This window comes from Equus przewalskii, chromosome 11 (assembly GCF_037783145.1).
Source record: "Equus przewalskii isolate Varuska chromosome 11, EquPr2, whole genome shotgun sequence".
NCBI classification, from domain to species: domain Eukaryota; kingdom Metazoa; phylum Chordata; class Mammalia; order Perissodactyla; family Equidae; genus Equus; species Equus przewalskii.
In genome coordinates, this window is record NC_091841.1 from 10,614,364 (window position 1) to 10,632,436 (window position 18,073).

At 51.1% G+C, this 18,073-nt stretch overlaps 1 protein-coding gene across 46 annotated transcripts in view; it reads right to left on the minus strand.

Moving 5' to 3' along the window:
• Positions 1-1,087: 1,087 nt before the first annotated feature.
• Positions 1,088-18,073, minus strand: part of PHF21A (PHD finger protein 21A) — a 174,084-nt gene continuing 157,098 nt past the window's right edge. For 30 of the 46 annotated variants that reach the window (XM_070564918.1, XM_070564905.1, XM_070564911.1 and 27 more), the window contains 8 exons: positions 16,528-16,579; positions 15,697-15,776; positions 15,177-15,237; positions 12,501-12,664; positions 6,350-6,505; positions 4,537-4,612; positions 4,034-4,137; positions 1,088-2,770 (listed from right to left, as the gene is read on the minus strand). In XM_070564918.1, the coding sequence (XP_070421019.1) occupies positions 2,513-2,770; positions 4,034-4,137; positions 4,537-4,612; positions 6,350-6,505; positions 12,501-12,664; positions 15,177-15,237; positions 15,697-15,776; positions 16,528-16,579 (951 nt within the window). In that variant the 3' untranslated portion in view covers positions 1,088-2,512. Of the gene's footprint in view, positions 2,771-4,033; positions 4,138-4,536; positions 4,613-6,349; positions 6,506-12,500; positions 12,665-12,734; positions 12,758-15,176; positions 15,238-15,696; positions 15,777-16,527; positions 16,580-18,073 lie in introns of all 46 variants that reach the window. The other 16 variants (XM_070564936.1, XM_070564931.1, XM_070564933.1 and 13 more) reach the window with 2 other exon arrangements.

Genomic DNA, 18,073 nt, shown 5'->3' on the forward strand with positions numbered 1-18,073 from the left:
GTGGTTTCTGCAAGAGGAAGGGAGCTGCTCTGCCCCCTGGGGTGACCTGGCAGCCTGGCCGGCTCTGAGGTCTGCGGTCACTCCGTCCCCTCTTCTAAGCTCCCTGGGTGGTGGAGGGGAGACACATTTTACCTAAGAAGCATCGCCCTCTGCGGCAGCTGCTTTCGGGATCTGTCTTTGTCTCTCTAGGCCTACCTGGGTGAGGGGGAAACGAATGGGACCTTTTCCGCCCCTCCTATAATCTGCCCGTAACGGGGCCTGGGGTGGCTCACGGGACACGTTCTAGGAGGGCTGGGGAGCAGAGCTTCGGCCGCCCTCCTGCAGCAGAGGTCTCCAGCGGGAGCATCCACTGGACAAGATGTACGTCTCACAAGGCAAGACGTTGGAGATGGTCTGAGCCTTTCCGAACCCTGGTTCTCTCAAGAAGGCGAAGGCCAAGCCCAGGCAAGCACAGCGACTGCAGTGGAAGGTCACCCAGGAAGCTCGTGGGTGGGCAGAGCGGAGTCACCTCCAGCTCTGGTGCCTGGGGCCAGCAGGCAGAGAAAGTGCTGGAGATTCAGGCCTCTCTTCAAAGGCAAAACGGACACAGAGGCCTCCCTGGGGCCCTCTGTGTGACACCACGCACCCTGCAGCCTTCTTGCTCCTCCCTGTTCTTTCTAAGCAGCCATGACTGAGGCAGCCAGCCTGCCCCCTGCGCCCTCCCACCAGGCTAGGATGCATGGGCACCCACGAGCTGCACTGGCCCTCTCCTTCCCAGCCGTCCCCCAGGCACTCGGAATGCTGGTGGCTGAAAGACCGAGAGCAGCACCAAAGGAAGGGGTCTTACTGAGGCACCAGCCTTATGCTCTAGCAAAATCCGCAGAGACAACGGGTGGGGCCCTGACACCACGCACACTCCATCTGGGCTTCCAGAACAGGAGCCCGGATCCCTGCACCAAGGAGAGAGGACAGTCTTTTCTGAGAGGGGAGCCTGAGCACGGTGGGAGGGGTCGGCCCCACCCCCAGGACAGAATCACCGAGACTAGCCCACCAGTCTTGAGACACAAACACAGCAAAATGTCATCATGATCAGCAGGTTCTGTGCTGAAAAAGTATAACTACACAGCATTTTCTCCAGTTCTGACACCTTTTTAATAGAAATCACTGTTTTTAGGAAACAAATAGCACTTTTGTAATTTTTTTTTTGTAATTTTTTTTTTACAATGTTTCTTACCTTGATCTTAATTTAAGTAACACTAGGAAGACCTCAATATCTTTTATTTTCTTTTTTAATTAAAAAAAAAAGTTGTTGCTGTTGTTTTCCCCAGATACAAAGATTTTTGCCCTTGCATAAAAAAACAGTGCCCCGACGCTGACACAAGGACGCACACGGACTCACTGACCTCACTGACACTAGACTCCTATTCTACCATGCAAGGCCTCGACTACCCTCAAGGAGACTGTCAGCCTGAAAACCAGCTGTTCTAGTCCTTAGTTTAGTTTGTGTTACCAAAAAAGTAAAATAAACAACAAAATAAAACTTTTTTAAAGAAAAAAGAACGAAAACAAAAATAAAAAAAAAAAAGCGAGAAAAGAAACGTCCCCATTCGATTCACACACACCTGGTCGCGTGCTGCTTTGCTCGGGAGCTTCTCTTATAAATAGAGAAAAGGGATGGAGCTTGTTTTCAAGTAAAGTCACCGATCCACCGTTCTTTCCTTCTGATGCACCCCGGCCTCCCTGCCCCGGCATGCCCGGCTGGCTCCTGGAGAGGGAAGGGAGGGGATCATCCACAGGGATGCGGCCCATCCGCCAGGCAGGAAAGGAGGTGAGGAGTGGCGGGGCACCCGGGCGGGGGGCGGAGCGCTCGGGAGCAGACCTCGGTGGCCATTCTTGGTGTCCACTCTCCGGGCACTGTGCCCCGCCCCGGAGACTATGAAATACTGCTTATTTGATATACTTTTCCCACCCCGCACCCCGGCCCCCTCCCCCGCCCTCCCCATCCCTCCTCTGGGCACTGGGCTTGGTTCAATCTTGATTTCCTTTTTTTGGTTTTATAGTAATGAAAGTTTAGAAACAGGAAAGCCCACACACTCTTTGGACTTGTCTTCTCTACCTAAACCAACGGCTCGGCAAATAAGGATCTGAAACCTGCTCTCCTCCCTCCGCCCGTCCCTGCTCCCCACCCAACGAAATAAAAACGACCCCATCGTGGCTGTGGAGGCTGCTGCAGGCACACACTGGTGTATAATAGAGAGAGTAAATATATTATTTCACTTGGCATGGTGCTGGCAAAGAACCTCCAGCTGGCACTATTTCATGTAACATGGTCCAATCTTTGCATGTACACACAGAATAAGAAGGATCAATTGGCAAACTCTGGTGCCACCTGGCACAAGCATCTTCTCTCTCTCTGGAACCAAAGAACCAAAAGAATTCTGTACTTTCCAGAAGCAATCCGGCGTTGCTTTCTAGAGTCTTCAGCGCTTGCTCTCCTCGCCGCCGGGATCCCTGGCTTCTCCCGGAGGGCCCGTTATTTAATCTCTTCCGCCTGGTTACAGTTCACCGTGCAGCTCTGGGAGGAGGGGGAGGGGGCCGGCGTGGAGGGGGCGGCGCTGGCAGGGGGCGTGCAGTCCGGGCCGTTGGAGAGGGCCCCCGCAGCGGCCTCAGAGTCTACGGGTTTGGAGAGGTCGATGCCGTGGATGAGGCGGATCAGCTGCTTTACCTTCTCCAGGGAGCTGTGCATCTCCTTCTGCCGGGCCAGGATGGTGTTCTTCATTTCCATGCATTTCTGCAGCGAAAGAGAGGGGCAGGGCCCTGAGCTGCGGCTGTCAGGACGGGCCTGGCGCTCGCTCCAGGGACATGAGAGCCACTGGCTGCCGTGCCGCCGCCCACGGGGAGGAGGAGGCCCGAGAGGTGAGAGGGGGGGCGAGAGGGTGGTCAAAAGCCAACTCGACTTGACAGCAGGACTTAAACCAAACGTTGAGTCACCCCTACAACAGTAGGCAATAAGAGTCAGTTTAAAACCAGTTCCCACAGCTGCGCTGGCGCGGTGGGCAGGTCTGGGTATGCTTCTGCCACGCTCATGGGCGCTACTGTGTTCGGGGCAGGCCTGAGCTTTCCAGGGTAGGAAATGAGCCAGTGATGCCACAACTAGAAGGAGCCACAACTGAAAATACACAACTATGTACTGGGGGGATTTGGGAGAAAAAGGAAAAATAAAATCTTTAAAAAAAAAAAAAAAGGAAATGAGCCGGTGGTGTGTGGATTCACCGTGGGGGCCTCCCGAGGTGCTGGCAGCAGGACTTGGAGGCGCAGCCTGGGGCAGGACAGCGACTTAGCAGAACCAAAGACTGCAGCCAACAGAGCCCCTTCCGCTCGGTCACAGACCGGCAGCCTTCGCCCTCCTGCCCTCGGCCTCCCAAACCTGCGGGCTTCTGTTCCAGGCAGGGAGAGAGGTGGGAGACCTGCCACAGGTGCACGGCGAGGGGGACAGAGCAGGCTCAACTTCGCTCCGGCACGGGGACCTACTCAACGGAAAAGCAAGCTGGCTCCTGTGGGAGGAGCCTCAGCATCCCGGCTGCAAACACCACCCCCGTGCCGGGACAGGCCGGCCTCCAACTGGCCTCTAGAAAGCCCCTGCCTCAGGCCCGTCAGAGGCCTGGCAATGCACTCAGCGCGGCGTGAAGAACGGGCAGAGGGAGGGCCGTGTGGACGGACCCATGGCGCTAGAGAGACTCGCTCCGGCCCCTGCTCTGCGTCCGCACAGCTTCAGGCGAGGCCCCACACTCCTCCCAAACCCACGCGGGAACACACGCGGTGGCGGCCAGGCTGCTGGAGGTGCTCGTTTATCTCTTCAGCCTGGAGGCTGAAGACCCTCTCAGACCAAAGCCAAGAGGCCGCTCCAGGGCCAGACTCTGCCTGGAGGCAAACCTCGCAGCCGCCCCAGCGAACTGTTACCAAGCTGAGGGGCTGCGTCAGCCGCGGGGGCCGCGGGCCTGTCACGCACACGGGAGGTCCGGGTCTCGGACGCACGCGCAGGAGCCTCACTTACACTTATGGAACTGCTGAGCTGTTTCACCTTCTGCTCGAGTTGTTCTCGTTCTTGTTTTAAATCTGAACTCCATTTAAGTAATTTCTGTTTCTCTTCTTCTTTTGCTGAAAAAGAAAAATAAAAGGAACGGTTTTTAACAATAAATTCATCGAAAACACCCTTGTGTTCAAAAGGCTTGGCATAGCAGCCGTTTTCCCCACAGCTCCCAGGAGCCGCGCGGCCAGCCCGCAGAATCTGCCGGCCCGGGCCCTGGCCTGGTTCGTGCACAGGGACGCGAGGAAATGTCAGTGGTGTGGGCCTGGCTCCACGTAAATAAGATGCCACTTCTTTCTTCCTCCTCAAGACAGTCCCACACAAACTTTTCACTTCACTCACTAAAAGCTTCTCATTTTTAACTTTAAATTTCCTTTTGAAAACAAAACAAATACTGCCCTTCCAGTACTTTTCTTTTTTTTTCCCAAAAAGGGGAGGCTGCCACGGGAGGAGGCACGGTCACTCCTTACCTGCTTTGTAGGCGATATAGGAATGAACAATTGCTAGAGTTCCAGGCCATGGGATTGCTTCTTCCTTCTTCAGCATCTGCAAAGATTTTTAGAATTTTACCTTGAGAAGGAGGTAGAAACATGCATCCGCTGTGTAATAACAGGCAATGGGGTCTGTAGCTGCTGGCAGACAAAACCAGGACGGCTTGATGGCGGCCGGATGCCAGACCCCGGTCTGTAGTTTCTGGACTACAAAGGTGCAGGCGTCAGCCTGAGAGAACGAGGTCCAACAGCAGCAAGAGCCCAGCCGCCTGAGCCCCGCCTTGAGAGACGTGCCACACGACCCCCAAAGACTCCCCACGGCCAGAGCCACTGGCACACAGTTGCAAGTGTGCCTGATGGCAGCGGCCACTGGCAGCTTCGTCCTTGACCTGACCTGGGCTGCCTGTCTCAACTTCAGCTTTGTGTGTCCCCCAAAGACAGCCTGACCGAGGCAATCACACATCAGTTCCAAATACTGAAGTATCATCTAGACCCCACGCAGGAAATTATCAGAGGGCCACAAAGCAGCAGCAGGGAGAGAAGAGAGACAGAACTGTGTCTACTAACTAGAGCAGGGAGACAGTGGGAAGAGGACCAAGGTTAAACGGGGAAACCAGAATTCTCTCAAGTCAGGATTCCAAAGAACTTGGCAGCAGCCCCAAGCTTGTGGAGCTCCCAGGCTTATTTATTTATTATTTATACTTTGCCTACTTCCGAAAAAGACTTGAGACAGCTTGTAATAAAAACATGAAGATGGAAGGCCGGCCTGGTGGCACAGTGGTTAAGTTTGAGCACTCTGCTTCAGGGGCCCGGGGTTCATAGCTTTGGATCCTGGGTGTGGACCCAGGCACCGCTCATCAAGCCATGCTGTGGCAGTGTCCCGCATACAAAGTGGAGGAAGACTGGCACAGATGTTAGCTCGGGGCCAATCTTTCTCGCCAAAAAAACCCAAAAAACAAAAAAGCCATAAAGATACATTGACAGTTGTGAAAAAGAGATCAGAAACTAAACAGAGAAGGAGAGAAAAGGCTGGGACAGCTAATAATACATTTGCCTTTCAAGTCCATGAAATACTAAGACAGAACTGCCCAGTTAGTTCTCCGATCCTGATGACAAGGCAGGTTTAAAAGTGAAACTGCGTTGCGGCTGGCCCGGTGGTGCAGCGGTTAAGTACGCACATTCCACTTTGGTGGCCTGCGGTTTGCTGGTTCAGATCCCAGGTGTGGACATGGCACTGCTTGGTATGCCATGCTGTGGTAGGCATCCCACATATAAAGTAGAGGAAGATGGGCACGGATGTTAGCTCAGGGCCAGTCTTCCTCAGCAAAAAGAGGAGGATTGGCAGCAGATGTTAGCTCAGGGCTAATCTTCCTCAAGAAAAAAGTGAAACTGTGGTTATTTGAATTAAACCATCAACTGGGCACTTTCTTCTAGGATTCTATTTCCAAAGACGAGTTTCAAAATAATGTAGTGGGTGTGGACCATTCTTAGAGAAAGAGGGAGAAAGTCTTAGGGACTTTGAAGGGACAGCAAGGTAATGAGAGGATAAGTAACTTCACATAAAGGGCGTGGGGGTCTCTGTACCTGCACACGGAGTGGCCGCCGCATGCAGACGACAGAGAACCTGTGGGAGGATGCACGCTGTGTGGGGACAGGGCAGACGTGGCCTGGAGACCCACCTGGAGCGGGGAGAGACCCCGCCATTCCTCCGGATTAGAGGGCAAGGAAGTCCGCCTACCCGCGTCGTTTTTCTCCCCCTGCGCCCCTCGACTGTCTGCCCCACACACAGTACCTGGTCCTGACATCTGGGACAGATCCACATGCCCTTGGGAATCGTTTTCAGAGGAGGGTCTAAGCAGTCCAGATGATACACACGGGAACACGTGTCACACATCAGCAACTGGCCACTTTTTCTGCAAACGCTGCAAAAATCCTCATGGATATCACCCTATGAAATTGAGAGGAAAGGTAAGAGGACAAAAAAGGTAAAATTTGAATGTTAACATGCACATTCTGGATACATATAAATGTCTTAGGACCATAAGCTGTGCCCGTCCGACATGTCACAAAGGTGTTCGAGAGAGGCGGGAACGACCGGTGGCCCGGCCCCGACAGCTCCCTACGGCTGCGGCTCCCCGGGCGGGGACAGTGTTCTGCACTCTCGAGTCGAGTTCGCAGGGAAGCTCTGCAGTCACCTAGGCCAAAATTCCCCTCACAGGTGAAAGCCCAGCATTTGCCACGTTTGCATAGAGTCCAGCCCCCAGACCAGAAAGTTTACAGACACTGAAATCCATTCATCCAAGTGATACAGACAATTCCTGCTACCTGTCATTTCGGGGGCAGTTTAGAAGGATTGGGAAAGAGGACAGACAAGAAGGGGAATTTTACTAAACTCTTTGCTTGCTCAGGGAGAAAAAAATATGGTTAAAGTTCAAACGGGAAAAGATGAAGTCAGGAGCAAATTAACCTCATAAGAGCTTTCGAACAGGAAGGATTTAGAAAGCTGAAGCCACAGCTGGCAATGGTCTCTCAAAACCAGTTTTGGCACTGCTGTTCGATGGACCACTCTATTCTGGATGGGTCTATTCCTCCCCATAAAATACCTCACCGGACGGACAAAGAGCAGCCCCAGGGTACTCTGCCTGTCTCACCCGCCATCAGTGACTGTCCGGTCCTCAGGGAAGTCTGCTGGAGCCCTCTGAGCAGAGGGCACCATCGGAAAAAGGCTGATCTACTTAAAATGTGGAGAGGAGAACAGTAGGAAAAAAAAAAAAAAAAAAAAAGAGGTACTAAAGAGGCATTTTTGAGCGAGGCAGTCCCTGGCCTGTTGTCTGCACAGGATGAATTCCGCCGATAAAGACACCAGGGAAGGGGAGTCTGACGGGATGTGCTGGGCTCAGCCGGCAAGGCAGCGCCACTGCTTGCAGCAGACCCCTTGCCACTTCCAAGGGGCTGTGTTTGATTCTAGGCTATTCTGCCAGAGGGCCTAATTCAGAAATCCTGTATGGGAAGCAATGACAGAAAGCAGTGCTCAATTCTTCCTTTCCACTGAAGGAGCGTATCTCCCCAGGCTGACAATTTCTCCCTAAAGGAAAGGAAACTTTCTCTATAATTCACTAGGGCAGCTGGGGGCCTAGGAAACTGGTTATAACTTTTCTAAGTTACAAGATAACTTATATAACTTTTACAGTTACATGGTAATCAGAATGTGGACAGATTTGAATCTTTCTTAGTAAGAAAATATTACCCCTGGGCAGTAAAAAAAGACACTCAGTACACGAGCAAAAGGCACCGCCTGAGACGGCAGCCTAACAGGTTCCGTTCCAGGCCCTGGGAGAGGTCAGGCTTCATCCCTGACGCAACCGCGACTTCCTTCCTCACCCTTACAGTCGGGCTATGGGCTGCTCTTCTCTAGAGTCAGTCTTTCTTGACCCTTAGCCCCATGTTGTAAGTCTCTGTCTTTATGAAGTTTATAAAAATTTTAGAGTTTAAGAGAGTGTTTTACATGAACCATAGATAAAATTATCAGTGATGGGGGCTGGCCGGTGGCACAGAGGTTAAGTGCCCACGTTCCACTTCGGCGGCCCGGGGTTCACTGGTCCAGAGCCCGGGTGTGGACATGGCACCGCTTGGCAAGCCATGCTGTGGTAGGCATCCCACATATAAAGTAGAGGAAGATGGGCACAGATGTGAGCTCAGGGTCAGTCTTCCTCAGCAAAAAGAGGAGGATTGGCAGCAGATGTTAGCTCAGGGCCAGTCTTCCTCAGAAAAGAGAGGAGGATGGGCAGCAGATGTTAGCTCAGGGCTAATCTCCCCCCCCAAAAAAAAAACTAAAAAAAAAAAATTATCAGTGATGAAGTAAACGAGACAAACCGGACATCTTATTCAGAGGGACTTGTTGGGTAAAGAGTTCTGCTCATTTTCCTTTGTAAGGAGAACATCAAGAAGTGGAAAGTACAGAAAATAAAGGTTAAATAATTTCTCTTAAGTTCCTAAAGGAAAGAAACCTCCTATCCTATTTGCACATCCCCTAGCAGCAGGTCTTAATCTTTTTGGTGTCAGGATGTCTTTACACTCATTAAATTACTAAGAACCTCAGAGAGCTTTCGTTTATGTGTTTTATATCTATTGATATTTACTACATTAGAAGCTTTTCAAACTTTTTAATTTTGAAATAATTATAGAATCAGAGGAAGTTACAAAAATAGCATATTAAAAAATTATAAACCCTAGAACACACAAGTGCACATCCAACAGCCATGACGGTGATGACATGGTCACACGTCATGTGGCATCTGAAGACTCCACTCTTGAGAGAATGAGAGTGAAAATGGCAAAGGACATTTTAGCATTATCATGAAAATAATTGTGATTTTATGGACCCCCTGAACGAGTCTCAGGGACCACCTCCCAGACCACCCTTTGAGAACTACCGCCCATAGACACGAATATAAAATGACAAGATACGTATTTCATCCACAGGAAATTGGATCTTTGCCTGAAGAGAGTGGAGGAAAGCCCAGGGAGGTGCTGCGCCAGGTCAAAGGGCCTACGCTTTGCTGACCGACCACACGATTCCCATAAACCAAACGGCAAGCTGAACGATGGCTGGCCCGTGATTCTTCGCTAGCAGCTGAGGACATAAGGTTTTGGAAACACCCTGGCTATATCAATTGCAACCCCATCATTTGCTAAAACAATTTTATAACTATGTCAACATATCTTCCCTTCTCATAAAAATGATGATAGTGGCAACAAGGTACATCCTGAAGATTAGCACCCGGCTGGGTCTTGTATTACCATGTCCTTCTAGACGGTTATTGATCCCCGGGAAATGCCTGCCTTTCAACTGTGATTGTTTAATTAATGTTCTTGGGGCTCATGCCACCAGCAGAAAACACACAGAGCTGTGTGCTGACTTTAATCACTGCCACTGTCGGGATACAGTGAAAGTACAAGTCAATTATCTTTTTAAAAAATCCATTTCACTACGTTTAACCTGAGAAGTTCTCAACATATTTAGTGGTTTTAGAAAAGCTTTTTTTTACCCTCAGATCTCTGAAAAGAAGAGTGTTTGCATTTTAAGACAAAACCTGGCAGAAGCTTTAGTGTGTGATTTGATCTGAGTGGATCCTTTGGGTTCAGTCTCTCAAAGAAAATCATAAATTCCCTCAGCCAAGAATCACAAAAAATATGAACAACATTGTTGAGGAAAGAGACTCCTAGGCAGAAGCACAAAATCCTCTACCCCCCAGCGTCTGTGCGCCACCTGGAGGGTCCCGTCCCGAGACACCCGGAGGGGCAGTCCCTTCGGCAATGCTTCAACTGAGGAAACGCTGGGGTCATCTCTGGGGCCAGCAGACAGGGTTTCTGATGGGCACTCCTGGTGCTAACAGGACAGGCAGAAAACCTGTATCAACGACTATGGCCCAAATCAGGAAAACTGGAGGAAATGCTGCATTTGAGAGCAAGGCTGGGTCTGAAGCCACCAGCTATGTCTGCGGAAAGAAACCTGCCAGGGGACAGAACTCCTCTATGACCCCGGTCATCCAAAGAGGACACTTCCATTGTTGCCTCTGGAATTTGAACTCAGAATGTGCACATGGAATTCCTTTGCTCTTGGGAGAGGGGTATATCATTAGTAAGTATTGAGAACCTTCAAGTTCAAGGGTCATTTTACCTGAAGATGACCAAAGATGAGCTCTGTAATTCACAAAAGAAATGGGCTACGTGCAGAACGAAGCTGTGCCTTCCCTCCTCACACCTGCCCCTCTTGTTAGCTCCAGGAAGTGGCAGCTACAGCCGTCTGGGTGTTCAGCCAAAAACTCTGCATTCACCCTTGACTGTTCTCTTTTTCTCGTACCCCCTTATCCAATCCTGCTGGCTCTTGAAGCTATATGCAGACTCAGTCACTGTTCTCCAGCTCCACCTCCAGAGCCCTATAAGGCCAAGCCACCATCAGCTCCTGCCTGGACGACTGCGACAGCCTCTTACGCAGGCTGCCTGCTTCCACCCCGGCCCCCCACAGGCTCTTCCCCATGTTCCAGACAGAGTGAGCCTTTCAAAATCCAGGTTGATTCTGCAAACACCTTAAAAATACACGCAGAGGAGAATCATCAAAGGATGCTGAAACCGCTGGACAACAGTTTGTTGGGGAGCAGGACATTTATACAGACTCCAAGCTGCCTCCAGCAGAGAAGAGAGGCACCTCGACGAGTGGAGAAATTTGACGGTATCTAGCTTCCGAGATGAAAGTTAACATCCCCAACAACAGTTCAGACTGACATCACGTGCCTCCTGTTGTGACGCTCTGAGAAGGACTCATCGCCACTTACTGAGGGTTCCCCAATCTACTCCTGAGGAACCCAGTGGACCATCCAGAGGGACACTACACAGCAACTGGCCTGTCTCTTAAAAAATGTCAGTGCCATGAAAGATAAAGCAAGGCTGAGAAACTGTTCCAAAGCAAGGAGACAATATCAAACCAATACACGTCAGTTATCTTGGACTGGATTGCGGGACAGAAAAAACACAGTGCCGCTCAGGCAATGAGAGAGACAACTGGAGAAATCCGAGTATGCACCATATAGCACATGATAATATTTTACCAATATTAAATTTCCTCAATTTGATAACTGCATTGTGGCTATACCAGAGAATATCTTTGTTCTTAGGAGATATACACGGAAGTATTTTGGGTAAAGATTCATGATGTCCGAAACTTCTTAACTAGTTCAGCAAAAAAAGTGTCTGTGCGTGTGTGTGTGTGTGTGCATGTGTGTGTGCAGGTATGTGCGTGCATGTGTAGAGGAGAAGCATATGTGGTAAAATGGAAACACCTGGTGAATTGAAGTGAAGGGTATACGTTTGTTCTTTGTATTGCCATCACAACTTTTCTGTAGATTTGGAAATTTTCTAAATAAAAAGTAGAGAAACGACGTCAAACCCCCCAGCGATCTCCATTCCACTCAGAGTAGGAGCCACGAAGCCCTGTGGGATGGACCCTGCCCTCTGGGGCCCACCTCCCGCCCACCTGCCCCAGCCCGCCTGCCTTCCTGCCGTCTTCCGTGCCAGGTCACTTCCACCTCGGGATTCAGCACTGCTGCTCCCTCTGCTGAGAATGCCGTCCCCACAGAGTCCCACGGACCCAGCCTCCCTCTCTCTCCCACTCCTCGCCAAGGAGTTCCCTGCCGCCTTAACTCCTCGCGCCCTTCCTCTGTCCCACGGCTCCTCACAACTCTAATCACGAGCCCGAGCCGACACAGCCCGCGTTCCCCAGCTACCACGTGCCTCTGGCCGCGCGAGAAGCTCCCTGAGTGCAGGGAGCTGGTTTTGTTCCCTCCCCCGCCCCCAGCCTTGAGAACAGTGCTCGCTCCACAGAGCAGTGCTCAGCAAGCGTTTGCTGAGTGAATTCACTGCTCTGTAAGTGCTCATTTAAAGACTCAGGGCCCTAGTCTACCCTCCTGCAGTGCCTGGTGAAGGGCTTGAAAGTGTTGGACTTTTTCCGGAATCTGTTTCTCATCAACTCTGCTGAATAAAGTTGCTTCAAAGAGCAGTTTTCCGCTTCTTGAATTCTACCTGAAGCAGGAAGCAAGGACCACCAGGGAACACACGCCTCGTCCATCCTCCGCACCCCAACACCGAGGACCTCTCAGTTCCAAGAGCTGATGTCCCCACCCCTTGCCCTTCCTGAGCGCGCATCCACAGCCTCCAAATCCAGCTCTGACAACTGACGGGGCCTCCTGGCGCTCTATTCAACACGACTCGCCAGGACCTGGCAGGACCTGGGCCCAGCAGACAGCTGCCTTGCACGGCATGCGGTGTCCTGCAGGGTGACTAATGGTCCAGGTCACTCAAGGAGATGCAGCCGCAAGGAGACAACATTTGAGAGCGGGGTCCCCGATTTCCGCTCTGAGCGAGCGAGCTTTTCCCACGTTACTTACGTCTGTGGAGGTGGGGCTGGGCAGCGACACAGGCTGCACAGGTGCGGGGAAAGTGAATGTGGTCTCTGGCTTTTCATTTTCGGGGGAGTCAGGATGACTGGATGGGGGGGATGTTGGGGTAAGGGCTCCAAACCCCAGCACTGCATTGTATTTTGGAGGACGACCTATATACCGAGAGAAGGGAACAAAAGGGAAAAAGGGGAGGGAAAGAGGGGGAAAAACGGTCTTACATACCTTTGGCCAGTGCTCCTCATTGGCTAGCATGGAAAGGAAGTGAGGTAGCGGACAGAAGGTTAATACAACAGTCCGAGAGAAGAGAAGCAAAGACTTACACATCATTAGGAACAACAAGGCGAGTCTCAAAGGAAGGGCGGATAAGAGAGCGAGGAGCCTGGCGGGAGGGCCTGGGCACCTTAAAGGGCCTCGCCCTGGGCGGCTCAGGGTGACGTTCCTGGACTGTCACAATTTGAGATTCCTGACGCAAGAACAAGATCCCAAAGCTCCATGGGAGCCAAGGCCAGGAATTAAGAATTTACTTTTCTGGATCTTTTGCACATCGTTCTCTAAGGTTTCTCCGCAACCATCATTCTCACAACAGGACGAATGAGTCTTAGTTCCCACAAATTTATTTAGGATTTCTGCTTTCCCTTCTCTCTCCTAACTAGAGTTTGGTCATTTCACTGCTGTGAGGCTGGAGAAAGACAAAGCGTGGAGGTGAAATTCACATGGACTCTTCTTGCCCTTTGCTGGTAGAGCGAGTGAGAGAGACATTCTGGGAGTAGCTGGAAGCTAAGAGCTAACAAGACCATCTGGGCTTAATGTCTTGAAGCACTTTGGACTTGGGTGCCCTCCCCAGCTGAGGGAGAACCATTGCCCGCTTTCCAGCACAGGTACCCTGGTGAGCCAGGTGTTGAAAAACTGGGCTGCTCCAAACCCAGGAACACTGCTCACCGAGAGGCTTGACCGGAGCAAAAGCGTTCTGGATCAAACCTCCCAGCCGCAGAGGACCCATCCGCGAGCCCCACCGGGTATGGAAAGTCCAGGGTAGCCACTCTTGCCTTATGATCTACCTAAGCCGAAATCCTTGTCCTCCAAGGGCCAGGGTCATAGCTTCTAAGCTGTGAGCGATCCCAAGTGTCTGCCCAGCACACCAAAGGGAAAAAAAGAGCCAGAGAGGTACACAGCTGCCTGGGAGCACGGGCGGATGGTACGCAGGATCATGGCTCTGCCAACAGTTGTGACTGATTTTAGGATTATGCACAAGAGTCACGATTCTGTCGGCCCCTACACAACATTACCTATCTGTGTTAAACTGGCAATGTCTGAAGTACAAAGACAGATCGTACCGGTCTGTCTTTTCTAGGGAATTTAGTGCTGCCAGGAGGGGAAGCGGAAGACGAATGCTCTGTTTACCCACAGAAGGTACATCCTAGGCATTGTGGAGGCAGGCTTTCATCCTCTGACCTTGGCAAGAGACGCCAAGGTCTTTCTGGCTCATTTAACCTCTGTCTTCCTAGCAGACACTGCCCACCAGCAGGCCAATTAGCTGTGGCTTCTGGCTGGGCCGGTTCCTTTCTGAAAACTGTGTCAGAGGTCACTAAAATTGCCCCAAACGAAACAACAAAAAATAACCCATGGTACTGGTTATCGTGGCCCAGGAATTGACAGGGAGCAATTATTTCGGGTTTCCCATGGGAATATTGCGGCTCCTGGAAGGATGGGGCTGATGAAACACTGGACCAGGTCCCGAAGGGTGGGTATGCTCTCTCTTCTGGGGGAGGTGCTGGTAATGGGACAGTTGTAGCCCTGCCTCGGGCAGACAAAGGGTGGGGATGACCTCGAAGCTCTGAGACTGTGTGCACACGCAAAAATTAGTATGCTCCTCCACTCGCTCTGCAACCTTTCCAGCCTGGAACTATAATTCCGGGATCCATTATTATGTGGAGAAAGGGATCTGGGGATGTATTACTGACATTGAAGAACAATTTCAGAACCTTGTTCATGAGCTCAAACTCTGAGCTGTTAGGAGCCACTTAGAGCTGCCCAGCGAGAGCCGCTGCTGGTCTCTGCTCTGCCCGAGTAAGGCGGCCCGCCCACCCGGGGGGCTGGGATCCGGGGACGGCGCTCTCTAGGCATTTCTGCTTTGGGGTCTGTTTTGACAGTGATCTTCTCCACTCAGCTGGAGACACCCTCTTCTCACAGATTCGAACTTCTTGGTATGGCTACCCTCTCCTTCCTAGAAAGACTGCAGCTCATGGAAACCTAAGAGTCACACTCCAGTCTTGCTGGCAGCGGGATGACTCAGACGCTACTGAGAACAGTCTGGCAACAGCAGTGCCCTGTTCTGCTCAACGATGCTAAAATGCTTCCTTCACACGGCGTTTTGCTCCTGTGCCCCTCATGCACAGCCTGGTGGGCCTGGGTGGAAATGCTGCAGTAAGCCCCTGCCCTGAGTCGGCCTTGCCAGAACCCCAGGGAAGGCAGCTTTTGAGTCAACGTACAGAACTCTAGTAAGAACTCTCACTCTCTTTTCTGCCCATTCTCAGAGAGCAACGACAACACTGTTTTCAGGGGATACAGGAGTTAGACAGGCTCCAGGACAACGGGAAGAGGGAGGGGGAAGAAACACAACACAGAAGCCAAAGCAACAGCGAGGAGAGACAAACAGGCGCTCACCTCTCTTCCGGGTCCCGGGGTGCATGGTGCTGTTCAGGTATGTGACTGCGCTCTTCTTACGCTTGGAGGGTTGAAGAGGGAAACGTGACTGGTTGAATAGCATGGTTACTACTAACACTGGCACAAGCTAAAGACCAAGCCCAGCACGCCTGTCCACATGCCAACTAGTTAGTGCTGGTCACCCCAAGGTCTCAGTGCTAACGGGTTTTATCTATGCACTTGGCTCTGAGAGAATATTCCAGAGAGACCTGTTTCTGCTTCACAGGACAGATGTGTTGAAGCCAGGATGAGTTAAATTTTTAAGGGAGGTTTGTATCTGCTCAAACTTAGGAACTAAGCTAAGGGGACAGCAGTGACCAATAAGAATGAAATGTGATCAGCCAGAGACGGACCCACGGTTCCCCAGAGCTGGCCAAGCACAAGCAGGGTACTGCTCTGATGCAGTTTTCAGACGGGAGGGCTGACAAGTCGGACACAAAGCTGGAACGGGGAGGGAAGGGCCTAGCGCGGCCAGCAGTACCTCTGGCTCAAAGACTGCTCCGCTGTACACGGGGTTCGCTGTGGTTCTTCTTTTTCGCTCTTGCCTCTTGCTTTGGATTTCTTGGGAAAGCAAAAGGTTTAGGTTAGAAGAGAGGTAGGGAGAACCTTAAAACCTTAACTTTGTTGTCTGTCTACTGGTTTCCCCACGACGAATCAGAAACGGGGGCAAGTCTCTGTTTCACTGCGGCCTCGGCAGAGGCAAGCACATGGCTGGAAGTAGTACGTGGGCCCACCTACTCCCACCTCTCAGAGGGCAGGGCCACGCTGTCCCCCAGGGTGGCACTCTGTGACTGACAGCTTAACAGCAGACAACGCTTGTAAACAAGCTGTCCCGATCTATTTTTAGATCGCTGGAACACAGGTGTGGATGAACTAGACCCAGACTGAGGAACCACAGGTCCCCATTCTAGAAGAAAATAACCAGGACAGGTGCAGCTTTGTAACTATTCGTAAGATTCACATAAACCAGAGTGACTGAAAAGTACGAAGACTTGTCAGCAGGCATTTACTACTGCATGCTGTCAAGAAACAGAAAAGTTCCCCTAAGTGAACAGAAGTCACCTTAATCCAGGCAGCTCGGGGTTCCCTCAGGACAGCAGAGCGGACATATCGTGACGGGAGGGAGAGGGGCTGGTCACGACACAGAGGGAAGGCAAGTTCGACTCCAAAGGAAATAAAGTCCACACTGGCGGAACTGTATTCTACTTGTGTTCCAAATGTCTATTCCAGCAATAAATCTCAATAAATCTCTATTTTCAAGAACAAAGCTCTGGGCCGGAAGCAAGGTGGCGCCGTGAATCTCTTCTCTTACCTTCTAGATGGTCATGTGTCACCAACCCTAGAGACACCATGAAGGCAAGTTTCTGTATGAGAGAAAGAAAAGAACGTACTTCAGTTTGGGTCCTCACAAAGCAAAGCGCATGCTCCCAGTTAGACTCTTAGGGAAAGCCAATCCAGCGGGCTGCTGGCTCGACGGAGGCCGGGTTCAGGCGAACAATGAGCCAGCGCCCTCCAATGAAGCCACTCTGCAGGCTGCCTGGTCTTACAGGGACCAAAAGAGAAGGACCGGGGCCTAAGCTTCTACTTTCCCGATGACAGAAACCAGCATCCTGAGTGATCTAGGTTGTTTTCAGAAAGATCCTCTTAGAGGGAAGAGGATTTCATACCCGAAAACACACAGTGGTTACAAAGAACCTCCCACACAATCAGCTCAAATTCTAAGGACTTCCCTTGTCATGACAGGTCAGGGCTCCTTACACTGTTACTACCACTGACTGGATAATGCTCGCTCAAAGCTAAATGAGTTTCAGAACGACAGTGGTTCTGTTTGCTACTATGATTTTTCAATCAAACATGCACCTAAAAAGTATGGAGCGACTTCTCTCTAAAGGCTGCTCTCAGGGCTCCACCGGAAGCTGACTGATTAGAGTACTGCACCGCAAAGCTGGAACGGCAGATGCTTAAAGCTGGGGAGAGCAGCAGACTGACGCCTGTTTTGCTCTCCTGTTACATGTGGTCTGGAGGGGACGTCTGCATTTGCTGCTGTCCCCCTGCACACGGTTGCTAAACATGCCAAATAATACATCACCGATTTCTCTTGCCAGTGAATAAAGAACGCCATCATCTGTCAGGAGATGAACTCCTGCCCCACTGTTTATACCACAGCTTGGTCTTGAAAAACCCTGACATGTTACCCTCAACATTAAACATCATGATATTTTTCAAGATACTGAGTGTTTTATGAAGACAAAGTCCTTGATCGAGCCACTTGAGAACACAGAAATGTCCTTCGCTGGTACCCTCAGAGTCCTGAAGAGACGTTTTTACTCCACTTCCTATTTCAGTCTCTCAGGTGGGCATCTGCCCCGACAGCCAGAGGACTCTGGCCAGGAACAGCAGACTTAGACTCCCGGCCCATTTTTTGCACTGCACGTTGAAATGGCATAACTCCGCGGTTGCCAGTCAATGACATTCCTCATTGCCACTACTCCTTCAGATCTGCTCTCTGCTAATAAAGCAGTGTGCGAACGGATGCTCAGATGAACCTTTCTGAAATCAAGCAACAGCCCCGTTCTTGGCCACTCCTATCCAACTCATCTTTGCTAGCCTAGATCAAGCTCCCATAAGAATTATTAAATGGAAAAAAAAAATCTCCTCTCCTGTGGAACAGATTTTCAGTGAGAAACAGAATAAAAAGTGGTCAAGAACTCGTGCCTCATCTGTGTCTCACAGGTATGCTGAGAACTAATTCATTCTCTTTACGGCGGGGATTCTGTCCAGCTAGAAGGTGAGCGGTCTGCCGCTCCACGTGGCGGTCCTCGCTCGCCAACACGGTGCCCTGACTGAGGCATCCTTCA